The sequence below is a fragment of the Symphalangus syndactylus genome, chromosome 6 (assembly GCF_028878055.3).
Source record: "Symphalangus syndactylus isolate Jambi chromosome 6, NHGRI_mSymSyn1-v2.1_pri, whole genome shotgun sequence".
Lineage (NCBI taxonomy): Eukaryota > Metazoa > Chordata > Mammalia > Primates > Hylobatidae > Symphalangus > Symphalangus syndactylus.
In genome coordinates this window covers 86449109-86462579 of record NC_072428.2, presented here as the reverse complement: position 1 = coordinate 86462579, position 13471 = coordinate 86449109, and the positions used below count along the sequence as shown (strand labels likewise).

Here is a 13471-nt window from a genome sequence, read left to right as displayed (position 1 = left end):
TGTTCAATGGCTCCCATTTTCTAAATGAAGTTAAAATGGAAGGTTATTTATCTCCCCTGAAGAGATCATCAGGACTAATCCATCATGACATACCCCTGTTGACCATAGTCACCGTGGGAAGTATTGACCCGACCCACTTCCGGGTCAACAGTGAATACTTGGACTCATACATCACATGGCTCTGCACCACCCCCAATCTGACCCCACCTTTCCGAGACCTCAAACCCTTCTGTGAAATCCTTTGGAATGTCATTGACAAGATCCCTGCAACTTCAGTCTTTCTCTCCCCATGTTCCTTCACCTTCTTGCTCTGGTTAAAATCAGGTTGTCCCCTGAGAACACTATTTCTCTGTCAGATATAGTGGTGGCTTTTTTACTCTAAACCCACATGTGAGGAAAATATTTTCACTGACCACTTGCCTTCTCCTCACTAATTTTTTCCTCTCTAAATTCACCTACTCAATAAAGATTTAAAATAATAAAACCCTAGCTGCTTTAAAGTTCATGTGGTCACAACCATACCACCTGCTACCTTCTTCCTTGTACTCATCTACCATCATCCATTGCTACTTTCTCCTCATTAATTGAATATGTTTTCACCTGGCTTACTATCCTTCTCTTCACAAAGATGATTCATCAACCATTACACTTGCAAGTCAATGCCTGTCCATCTGTTTCAATGACCTGGTCCTTCAAATCAGCCTGAGGCACATGCTCTGATGTTACTTTACCAGTTCTGCAGTGTAACTAGTCAAAACTGGTCATTGAGCCTTGAAAAATGGATAGTGGGCATTTAATTTTGCTATCTTCTTAAATATCACCTCCCTAGAAAATATTTTCTTGACCACCCTACTCTCCTCACCAACCTCTACTGTCTTACTTCCACTAAGTTGTTTTATTTTCTTTATAACATGTATCATATCTGGCGTTATATTATTTTACTTTTCCAGTGTATTTCCTAATTTTATACTCAGTGTGTTCTGAAATAATTCTAGAGTTATTAAAATTATGATCAAATAAAGCTAAAAATAATTAACAATAATATAGTTGCTAAGATAGAGAGGTATTGGTGCAGAGATAAATAAATGAATCAAGGGAAGAGTGTTGAGGAACGTGGGGATCAAGCAGAACAACAGAATAAGCGTGAGAGAGTGTGTGAGTTCACTGGGAATTCATGAACTGATGGAAGTAGTGGAACTTTGTATAACCACATTGGAAAGCTATTTGGCATTATCTTGACATTAACATATTCTATCTTTGGCAACTCTACTCCTGAATATATATGCCCTGGATGCTTTCCTACATGCATGTATCAGGAGAAGTTTACTAAAGGGATCATAGCAACATTGATAAAATGAAATGCAGGAAACCACCCAAATGTCCTTTGACATGGAATGGATAAATTGTGCTATATTCATATGATGGAACATATTACACAGAATACAGAGTAAATAATAAGAGCTTATACATACTGCTATGTGCCAAGCACTGCTCTTGGTACTTTACATAAATTAATTCATAATTAATTTTTATCTTCAAAGAGGAATAATATCCTTTTACAAATAAAGACATAGGGACACAAAGGGATTTAGGAACTTGCCCAATATTATACATGCATAGCCAGGGTTTAAACACCAAAATCCCAGTTGAGTGCTCCCAATTCACTATTCTACTTCTACAGCAAATAAGGCATGGGTACAGGTACATAATTAAATATAAGAAATAATATTAAATAAAAACAAAACAAGAGGCAATCCCAGAAGAATGCAACACACCATTGTATATGATTTTTACATAGCTCAAAAGTAGTGACACTAAATAATATACTGTGTAGGAAAACAGTATATAGAGAATATATACTGTATGGGAAAATATATAATAAAATAATTTTTAAAAATGAAAACAACGAAGGGTAGTAGGTAGTAATTGCTCCTGGACAGCAGGGTGCATGTGGAGGGAAATAGGGAGAAGATGAAGGTAGCTGCCCCTGCAATGGGATTGGTGATATTCTCATTCAGATGTTGGCAGCTGGGTTCACAAGTATTTATTTTATTATACATTCTAATGAATTTATGTTATGTATATCCTTTTCTGTATGAAATGTTATATTTTACAAGATATTAAAGAAATAAATAGAAGGTGAAAAAAGGCTTTGGCTACATTTTCAAGGTTTTTGATCTGAAGGAAAGAAGGAAAGGTGTATCACCGAGTAGATCTATGGTTAATGGGGTGTGTGTGTGCGTGTGTGTCTGTCTTTTTTGTTTTTGTTTTTAAGAGAGTGTCTCACTATGCTTCCCAGGCTGATCTTAAACTCCTGGGCTCAAGCAATCCTCCTGCCTCAGCCTTCAGAGTAGCTGGGACTACAGGCATGCATCATATCTGTGTCTTCATTTGGAGGGTCTGAATCTTGTTTATAGATAGGTAAGCTAAATTAAGTGTGGAGACTTTTCCTGATTATCATGACTGTGGAGAGGGTGCTACTGGCATTTTGTAGGTACAAGCCAGGAATGCAGCTAAACATCCTGCAATGAACATGGCACTCCCATCCTTAACTATGAATTACCCAAGATGTCAGCAGTACCAAGGTTGAGAAGCTCAGAGATAGAGAAAGCACAGTGGGAGAGATTTAAAAAAATATTATATCAGGAAGACAATTGAGAGAGTAAGGTCCAGACAAGACAGGAGGAGAGCTGGGCCCCAAAGCAGACATATTACATCTTCAGAGCCTGGTGAGCACTGCAGAACTGACCATTTTCTTAAGCTCACTCTTTTAAGCAGAATGTCATAAAGTAGACCTTACTCCTACTCTGCTGCTACTAAAAACAGCCTCAGAGGGCATATTGAGAGTTTTATTGCATATCATTCTGAAGAAACAGGAAGAACAAGTACAAAATAAGAAATGCAGGTGGGGCTGATGTTACATCAGAGCTAATGAAGCATAACAAGCCTCAGGACTCCTTCCTGGCACCTGCCCAGACTGGCACCTGAGAGGAGTTTTTGCAATTTCGAAATTTAAGTTTGAGTTAATTATATTAGTTAAAAGTCCCCCACTCCCCCAAGTTGTATACATTTTGGGCTCCACAAAATAAGGATTTACCCTGGAGTATGGGGTACTCAAATAGGTTTTATAGCTACTTTCCTTGACATCCTGGCTAGATGGCACCCTGAAGCTCAATGGCCACATACCACTCTATTTAGTTCCCTAAGATGCAGTTCATAAAGCCTCATCACCCTCCTGGTCTCCTACCCTCATATAGTTTTCACAGGTCATTTCCTCCATGAAAGCCCAGCTTCCTAGTATGAAAGTGCTGAGGGTATAATTAGGCCAAAACAGTACATGAGAGTGAGTAGGCGATTCAATTTCCCCTGCTCTGAAAGGGAATCACAATGAGAAGCTGCTATCTCTTGGTCTTACAGTCCACATAGGAAACAACACCTCAGGAAAATTGTTATTAAATTCTGTGTACATGAGTCACCTATTTGTTATAAATGTGGATTCCAGGGAACCACTCCATGAGAGTCACATAATATTTTGGCCTAAGGATGATAATTGGAGAACTACTTCCTCGATGAAAAGGTTAATTTTCTGAAATGACAGATCTTCTATAGGTTCTTCTAATATTCACATATTAACAATTTTAATATGGGGATCGATCTATGACAGCCTTGTTTATGATCCCTAGGTTAGATACTCCTTCACAGAAAATCAGAGTAAGTAGATGATATCAGAGAGAGAGAGAGAGAAGAAAAAGAAAGAGATAGTGGCAAAGCCAGTTAGGATTGAAGTTGGAAAGAGATCAACCAAGAAGTGAGAGAAAAACCCATTGAATTTGACTGGCAGGAGGTCGTGTGTGTGTGTGTGTGCGTGCGTGCATGCATGTGTGTGTGTATATTTTATATATATGGAGAGAGGAAGAGTGAAAGAGCAATTAGTATACATATGTTTGAAGTCAAAAGAGAACTACATAGAAAATAAAGACGTTAGAAAGAAAGGAAAGATAGGGTGAAATGCAATATTTGCTTCTACTTTAACCTGTAATCACGAAAACGATAGAAAAACGATTAAAAAGACATAATCCAAAAAAGATAAATAATACTGGAGTATAGATGCCAAAGAAATATCAGCAACATTTTAAAAACTCTAAAACATATGGGCAAGTGTTGGCACTTTGCACGCTAGGAAAAGCGGAAATCTAACTGCTTGCAAGGTGACAGGAGCCAATATGCAAGCTGATTCATAAAAAAGACTACAGAAATTCTCGGAAATTAGAAGCATAGAGAGTGAGAAGGGGGTGGGTGTGGATGAAATCAGAAGTGTTTCAAAGTATGCATAATAAGCAGTAACGCCAGACAATAAAGGGGGAACAATCTGACTTAGAGGAGTCCCAGGAAGAAAGTCAAGAGGAGAATGAAGAGAAGAAAAGATCTAACAGAAATAATGAGCATTCTCTAGAGCTGCAGGCCATGGGGTCCCTGGTAGAAAGTTCCATTGTGTCTCAGTGCAAGGGGAATAAAAAGATGCTAAGAGAAATAGGAGAAGGTTTTAAAACAGAGATTAAAGAAGGGATTCTAAATTACATGGGTGAGAGACAGGTTACGTCCAAAACTTTGAAATTAGAAAGAATCGGACTTCTCAGCAGCTATACTAGAAGTTTGGAAACAATGGAGCAGTATCCTCAAAATTCTGAAGCAAGTGGTTTTCAACCTAGAATTTTATATCCATCTATCAATAATGTGTGAAGTTGGAATAATACAATTTTCAAGCATACGAGACTCAACACTGGACTCTGTATCCTTCTTCCAGAAGCTAGGAGAGGATATGCTTCCACAACATGGCAGACTGTAGGTGGGGAGCCTGAGAAACTGAAGTTCTATACAAGTCAGGGGCTGAGAGAATGCTCCAGGTGATGGTGAAGCTAAGCTCCAGCCAGACAAGTGGAGCATGGAGGATACCTTCAATTAAAAACCAAAACAACGTGAACTGATGAAAACTGGTAAACTGTACTACATTGAGAGGAGTATAAAAACTTGTATAGAGAGGCTGGCGAAAAATTAGTGAAACGATATAAAAATCTTATCAAATGGAAAAAATGAGATAATGTTTAATTTCAAGAGAAACAAGACAATTGCAGAAATAAGTAAAGAAGGAAGGAATCAAGGGCAGAAGAAAGGGAGAGAAACGTGTGATAAACTTCCAGCATGTGGCTCAGTGGTGAATACTATCTTCTTAATCATAATAAGATAAAGACACTGGTATTTAACCAAAAATTTTGGTATAATTATTTTGGGAAGATGGAGGGCAAGTCATTGGAGGGTTGCTGATGAAGTATGGTACACAGATATTTTAACTGTGGTATTGCAAAAGAAGGATGCTAAAATCCTCATCTTAAAGATGTATTTCTTAACAGATATTGCCCCAAATGAAACATATCAATAAACAGTACGCAAATATTATTTTGAAATATGTAGGGAAGAACCAGAAGAAACAACAAAAGGTTTAAAATTATTACCTCCAGGGATAGGGAACTGGCAGAAACCAAGGAATGATGCTTTATGTCATAATTTAAATGACTAGAAAATATGGACATGGCTCATAAACATAAAAATAAATTATAAAGAAAGTGTATTACGTAATACATGCACTTATGCCAAAAATATTGTGTTCTAAATATTTATGTTTTGTGTAAGATTTATGAGTCTAAGAAAATTTGGCTCAATTATTTGTATAATTATAGACTATAATTACAGATGATTTTTCTCTTTTTCCAAAAGATGTTGGTACTTTCTTGTTTTAAATGTATAAGTTACTCCACCAGGTTAAAGGAGCGTCCACCTGAAGTAGTGATATTACCAACAGAACTATATGAGGTAGTTATATTGAGGCCACGTATTTACATTTCTTCAAGCTTGCACTTTGGAATAGTAAAGCCCAGAGGAACTGGTGGTGATTCATCATGCTCCAAACCCAGGTCTCAGGACAGTGGGTGTGGTGACAAGGGCCACCATGCAAGAGGAATGTCAAATGCACCAGGCAAGAGTGTCTGGAAATCCAGGTATCAGCGTTATACTAGAAAAGTTCATACAACATGATTTAGAAATCATTTCTTCAAATGATTTCAGTTTTAACTAATATTTTATTTAAAAAGCAATCACTCAAAAATTTAAAGTGGTCAATACAATTAAAAAAAAAGACAAGTAACATTCTTGAAATTTCCCCCCTTTTCTTTCTCTACTGAAATGCAGTTTGATATTTCTATACCTCTTTATAGCCGTCACTGATTCTCTCCAAGCTGAGGGAATATACAAGGTCCCTGCCTCCCACGAAGAGCCGCTCTTGATATTCATCCAGCAGCATTGTATGGAGATCAAGAAATCCAAAAGGGCTCTGAAATATTGATGTTCTGTTCAGATTCAAGAGCTCTGAAATGCAAAGTGACATGTACACTAAGCACATGAGAAAATATAAATACCTTTATAACCCTTTTCTCATAGCTCTGTTTACATCGCTATTGGAACTGAGTCATTAACATTCATTTTATCATAAATATACTGGCAACAAATTTTAATGTGCACAACTTAAAATATTTCATAAATTCATGAATCTAAAAACTTCATCAATATGTAAGAAAAATATTCTATATTTTTAAATACAGAAAAATAGTCATCCTTCATAGTCTTAAATTGCTAGGTGAAAGTCATTTCACAGCTTCTCTAATGTATAATGGTTCCAAATCTACATTAAACCCACCAGAGTGTGTTTATTGAATTCCAGATAAATGCCACTCAGAAAAATAATGTTTCTACTTGAAATTGGTTTTGATAGTCACATCCAAAATCAAATTTTCCCAGTCTGCAAACTATCAGTGTCATCAATACAATGAGGCATTAATGTGGTAACGGTTACAGTAGGGATCACTGATAAAACTGGTGGGAATATATTTTCAATCATTGCAATTTTTCCTTATACTCTTGCATTCGTGCCTATGTCAGAAATTTTGAGCTATGTTTTACCTATATACATTTAACTGTAAGAAGTCAGAATCTGGCAAACCGCTCATGTGTGTGCATTTGTTTGTTGAATGTATTTAATTGCATATGGCAGTTCAGTATTAAGGTTGGTAAAATGATATATGAGAGCCTTTGGTGGTGAGAGAGAATAAAAACCCCAGGCCTAGACTCTGGATGCTGAAGAATTCCTGAAAAGGCCCTTTGGCAAATGTTGGCAAGTTAGAAGATAACTTTTTTTTACAAAGATCAATGCCTAATGCATCTAACAGAGAATGTGAATTCTTGGTGACTAGGACTCTAAAATCTAAACAAATGATAATATGAAGCAGGACAAATTTACAGCACTGTGCCCACTCTTATACTTTCTGTTTCTGAGAAAGAAGAGATGAAGTATATGCCTCTGTATTAATAATATATTCCTTATCTATATCTCTACCCTCAAACTGTTGATGCCCAAAACTTTGTGGAGTAGAGTTAACTTTAAATCTTTAGTTTTAAATGAACAATACTGCTAAAAGTATCTTTTCCTCTGTATTAATAATATATTCCTTATCTATATCTCTGCCCTCAAACTGTTGATGCCCAAAACTTTGTGGAGTTAAATTTAAATCTTTAGTTTAAAATGAACAATACTGCTAAAATCAATGTATCCCTTATAAAGGTAAAACTTTCTCTTATTGAGTTACCTTTGAGATATTGAGTCTTTTGACTATTCATCTAAATAAATAATCTGAGAATAAGTTTTGAGGGTGGGAAAAAAAGGAATAATAGGTATAACACATAAAAGGTTTGCCAGATTCTGAGATTTTAAAATTAAATATGTATAGGTAAAACATATAGCTTGAAACTTCTGACATAGGCATGAATGAAGAGTATTAGCAAAAATTTCAATGGTAGAAAATCCATTCCCTAATATTCCTTCTTTTCCCACCCTCAAAACTTACTTGGGAAGGAAAAGAAAACAGTTTGAAAAATTAGAGGTTCTTGAATCCTGGAAGACAATTTTTTTCCATTTAATAAAAAGTAGAATCATACTGTTTTTCTTTGCATACAGCAAGAGAAGCACAGGTTGGGATCCACTAGCATAACAAAAATATAGCTCAAAACTGTCTGCTATCATTATAATTTGTCTTTATACATAGGCATTTATGTTTATATCAGGACTGCCAAGTGGATTTTTAGAAAAGTTTTCCCAGTTATTCCAATAGTTTGCAACATTTCTCAGTTTCAACGCACAGTGAAATAATCTGAATGGGTACAACTGATGAAAGGATGGTTACGCACTAGCTTGAATAGGTTCCTAGACTACAGAGCTACCCAAAACACTCAGGTGTAGAGCTTAGGGACTAAGTTGGGAAATAAGAGAAAGTCATGAAAGATTCAATTATGAGGGATTTTAGTAAGAGGCAGCCCATCCAGTAAAGGAGGCACTCCATGAGTGAATCCATCTAGGGGTGACCTTGCCTGCTACCCAGTGAGGTGATTAATACCTCATTATCCCTGCATGCACATGGCAAGATAGACACCAAGTTTTACTTGCTCTTACGACTTACCAATTTGCCTACTTGCTAAGTATATTACAGTTCTAATAGTCTAAAGGTAGTAGTTTTTATTTCTTTGTAAATAATAGTAGAAACTATTGAATCATCAATCTTATTTTATTCTGGTGTATCACCTTCTCTTCTAACCTATTCTTCCTCTCTATGGCCAAATCTATCCTATGAAATCACAAAGATGTGCACGTTTCTGTGGGTATATACTTTGGAGAAAGCAAAGGGAAAGAACCAAAGTGTACATACAACAAATGCAAATTTTGTGAATCTTCATTTTTAATGATCTTTACATTTATATATACACACACACACACACACACACTTTTACAAAACAGTAAACAACCACTGTGTGACAGTTTAAATTACCAATGTATTTTATTTTACTGGAGAAACCTGGGTGCCTAAAAATTTAATGACTATCTTATGGTCATACACTATTACAATAAAAATCACTCAATCTACCTCTAAAAACATGAGAATTAAAGCATAACAGGTGTGTATATTATAACCAAAGGTCTTTGTAGACCGAGAATCTGAAGGCCAGATTTTAGTCTTGGCTTTGACAATAATTGCGTAGGTAAACTTGAACAACCTCTTAACCTCTTTAGACTGGATTCTTCACCTGTTAATCACCCTTCCACCTTTAAAATTCTTAATTCTTTGACTAAATTGCATTTCTAAAATGAAGCTGATAAAACAGTGCAAAAAAAGAAAGAAGCAAATCGACACTTAGATGATTTATGGAGTCCTTTAAAGTACAGTGCTGAGCTTTTATTTTTGTTTTTCATACTTTCGGAAGCTTATCAAAGGGAGGGAGTGGTGAAGAGCAAGTCTAACTATCACATGTCCCATGTTTAAGCTTGCCTAAAGTCAAGTAGCTAGAAAATTCATTTACAACTTTTTCTCTGACCCTAAATGATTATAATGTCAGTGAAAAAAATGTAATAAGGAATTTTGGAGATTACTTTTCCTGATTTATTAATATTGCCTCAGAGAAAATTGTTGCCAAAATATGTTTGGATACATAAAACTGAATATCATTACATACCATAGGTAATAAATTGAGAAATGTCATTTTATTTATGAAGATACTTCTTAGAATAATTTCTAAGGTCATTTTTTAAATTTATAAAACCTAACGAACAGACTATAGTTTTCTTTAAACATTTCATAATATAAGAAAAGAAAAATGCATTGAATGCTTCGGCTACTCTCTACTCTGACCAATACCATACAACAAAACAGTGACAACAATTGAATTCCTAAGACATTAAGACTTGTCAGTAGATAGACATTATTTTAAAATCATAGCACTAACTAGAGTTTATGAATGCCGTGATTTATATTTTTCATGTCCACTTTCACTGGCATAAATCCTATCTTGATCCTTAATTTTCTCTAAGGCCTAGACTGCTTTTCCTAACTGGTTACAATTTTGTAACATCCTTGACTTTATTCAAGAAAGGTTAGAAGTATCCATTATAGGTGAATATTTGTGCTTTAGACATATATCTGCAATAATGGACACGGAGCCATTCTAAAATAGAAACTTTTTGAAAAGATGTGAATGTTTATTATATATTTACTCTTATTCAATATTAACTCAATTCTTCTACTTTATTTGATTAATTTGCCTCTTTCCAAAAAGGATCTGAAACGACTTATACAAATATACCCAATCAAATAAGCAAATATATTTCTAGGGGAGTAAGGGTAAGAGAAAAACAGTTAAGATGAGTGGGTTGTAATAAATTTAACTGGAACTCATCTGCTAATATCTGATACATTATTAAAATGAATCCCAAATTTGACCTCAGGCTTCCCAAAATCCAAAGTAGAGGAAGTCATTGTACTACAAGAAAAAAAAAAAAACTGTATCACTTGCTTAGGAGCATTATCTAGTATTAAGAACGAAGAGAAATTTCTTCTAAGGTCTTAATAGGTATACCGAAAAATACTATGGTGGACATTCAACATCGCTAAGAATTAAGGTGTAAAGTTCCACACCTGTGCTTATAACTACATCCCTTAATAAAAGACAACTAAACTAACATCAAAATTCACTACACCAAAAGTCACTTTATGGCCTTAGGTAGCCATGTTATTTGGAATATTAATGACTGCAATGGACTGAGATTAAATTAAGGTAATGTAAAGGTGAGGACAGAAATCCTGGCCTCATGGTAATCGGAAAATGAACAGAAGCCAAGGTAGTTTATCTCTTAGAAGATGTTGCATCTTAGCTTCTTGCTTCTCTTAATGCCACCGCTTCACTGTCCTGATTCTAAAGGGCTTATTATTTAGTTTGTTCATGGCCAAATATGTCTGTTAGCTCCCAATTATATATAAATTTCCAGCTCCCACATCACCACAGTGTGACAATAGCTCCCGCATTTTGCAATTCAAATTCTCAAGGGAAATAATGAAATTGTGTCAGCTAGTGTTCATAATTCATAGATTGCTGGCTTCATCTAGATTGGATGTGTTGTGAACAATTATCCATCTGCGGTTAAAATGTGGAAGCCACATGGTAAAAAGTGTGGTTTCTATAATTAATGTGTGTGGGGTCAGAGCAGTCAACATGAAGCATGTTTCAATTCCATAGCAAACTTAGCCAGTCTGTCTTTATTCAGGAACAAATTTATAATACCATAAATTTGTTACAATCTGTATTTCTGCTAGACTAAGTTGGCCTGCTGTTGATAGCTTTTCATGATTATATAATCATGTTTAGATGTTCATGATGTTTAGATGTTCAATCATATATAGATGTTTATGATTATATAATTATATTGCATGTTGGAGAGTATCTGCCAAATATGAAAATTTGAGTCTTCATTGATCTTAAGTCATTTTTCCTGATAATAACTGGATTGTGAAAGTGACTCACATGACTGGAGAATAAATTTCATATCTGCATAGAGAAGAATGCTTCTATTTCCAAACTATTTTATAATGAGATTTTCATCTATCTCATCCGTATGAAATTCATAGAAATTGCAGTATGCTTTATTTGTAAAAAGCATTATAAACATAAAACAATGAGATCAAAGCAGTAAACTCTGATAAATCATGGAATTCTGAAGTTCAAGAAAGAAGCAGAAACATAATTATTAGGGAAATCTGGGGTAAAAAACATACATATAGCACATATGGAAACAAATTGTTTTTAATATGTTCTTTTAATATGTTGAAAAAAATTATTTTAAAGAAAGAAGAAAAAATATCAACTCTGTTCTGTAAATAGAACGTCATCAAAGAGGACACAAAAAGTGAATTTGCATAAAAAGATTCAACTTCATTAAATGCTCAAAGGAATGAGGATGAAAATATCATTTTAAGAGGTATTTTTAAAAATTACAATAACTAGTGAAAATGAGAATTCAGGCTCTTCTACAGACCTATGTAAAATTTTTGTATTACACAAATTTTCTCCAGTGAACATGTGTTACTTTATCAAAAATGAAATTATATAAATAAAAGGGGAAGACGTACGAGATGTCTCCTTTTTTTTATGCAACCAAATTTCCTCCTACATCCGGGTACTGATCCTCCCCACCCTAACTCTCAAGGTGATAATAACAGTTAATAAATATTTATTGAGCAGTTACATGGCATGTACTATCTAAGGGCTAGACATTTTTACGTCATGTAATCATTGTGACACCTCCTCAGAAATACTATTATCCTCATTTTCTGCATGCAAAAAGAGAATTTATTAGAGATTCAGTACAGAGCTAAGGTTATTTGGTCAGTGTTGGTGACAAAATTTGAACAACAGAAGTTGACTGGAGAGCTTTTTTACAATGCACATGAGATTTCTAAATATTATTTTTAAAATATCCTAGTAATTAAAAGTCTAGTCTATTAAGGGATTATAATGTGTCAGAAATGAATGCATTTTTGCAGAGCCTGATATAGAAGGTTTTTAAAATATTAGGTTGTATTGAGATAATTCAAAATAATTTAATGGCAACAAGATAAATAGAAAAATTCAGGTTAATATCAATTCAATTTTAATCACCTTTATTGTGTATTTTATAAACTATCTGAAATAATTACAAATTTTTTTGTTGCTTTGACTTATTGATTCATGACATTTTTAGTTTTACATATCTCATTTTTGAGAAAACTGAAATATTTTTACCTAATTTGCCATGGAGTTTCAAAATGTATTGAATATTTTTTGCATATACTGAAGGCAATAAAAAGGCAAGCAAGGCTTTCTTCCCTCCTTAAGAATTTTTCCTTTCTTAGTTTTAGTGTCACTCCTTTAAGTCATATTAATTATCTGAACTCCAAATCATGGTCCCTGAACTTGGCATATTTACCAAGTAACGGCTGACTCCTTTAAATCCCTTCACGCTGCTTCAAGCTACCTGGATGAAAGAAACAGTAAATATACAGGAAGATGGGGACAGAAGAAACTGTGATCTCGGGTAATCTCAAGAAAACACAGTGAAATAATGGACAGTGCTGACTCCGTTAAATGAAGCAAGCTCATCTTGAGTTCTTCCTACTCTAAAAATAACATGAATTGCTTGGGGAGGGAATGGACAAAGAAATAAGATGAAACTGAAATGCACCAACTCAGAGTTCATCCGGAAATTTTCTAAAGAGGGAACTAATTGTTATTGCTAAGCTGCATGCTAATTATCAGCTGTCAATGAAGATATACTCTGAGGATTTAGTCATTTCCTCTCGTGGCCTTTCCTTTTAACCTGCAAGAGACACAGTTTTAAAACTCACTGACATCACTATACTACAAAGACAATTCTCTACACTTTGTCAAAATATATTTAAATGCTATAGTTCCTTGTGTACGATGAAGGAGAGGAGAACACACATTTTTCAGCTCTCAAACGAAAATAGATTTCAGGGGAGAGGTGTTTCTTTCTTGAATGCACGTT

General features: G+C 34.8%; 1 protein-coding gene and 1 long non-coding RNA gene across 3 annotated transcripts in view; one reads left to right on the top strand and one right to left on the bottom strand.

Moving 5' to 3' along the window:
- SEMA3E (semaphorin 3E) overlaps positions 1–13471 on the bottom strand; it is a 277698-nt gene that overhangs the window by 114300 nt on the left and 149927 nt on the right. For both annotated transcript variants that reach the window (XM_055283382.2, XM_055283383.2), the window contains exon 2: positions 6260–6420. In XM_055283382.2, coding sequence (XP_055139357.1) covers positions 6260–6420 — 161 coding nt within the window. The remainder of the gene's footprint in view (positions 1–6259; positions 6421–13471) is intronic.
- The window catches only part of LOC134737027 (uncharacterized), a 163873-nt gene that overhangs the window by 10893 nt on the left and 139509 nt on the right, over positions 1–13471 (top strand). The gene's annotated exons all lie outside the window — the stretch shown is intronic.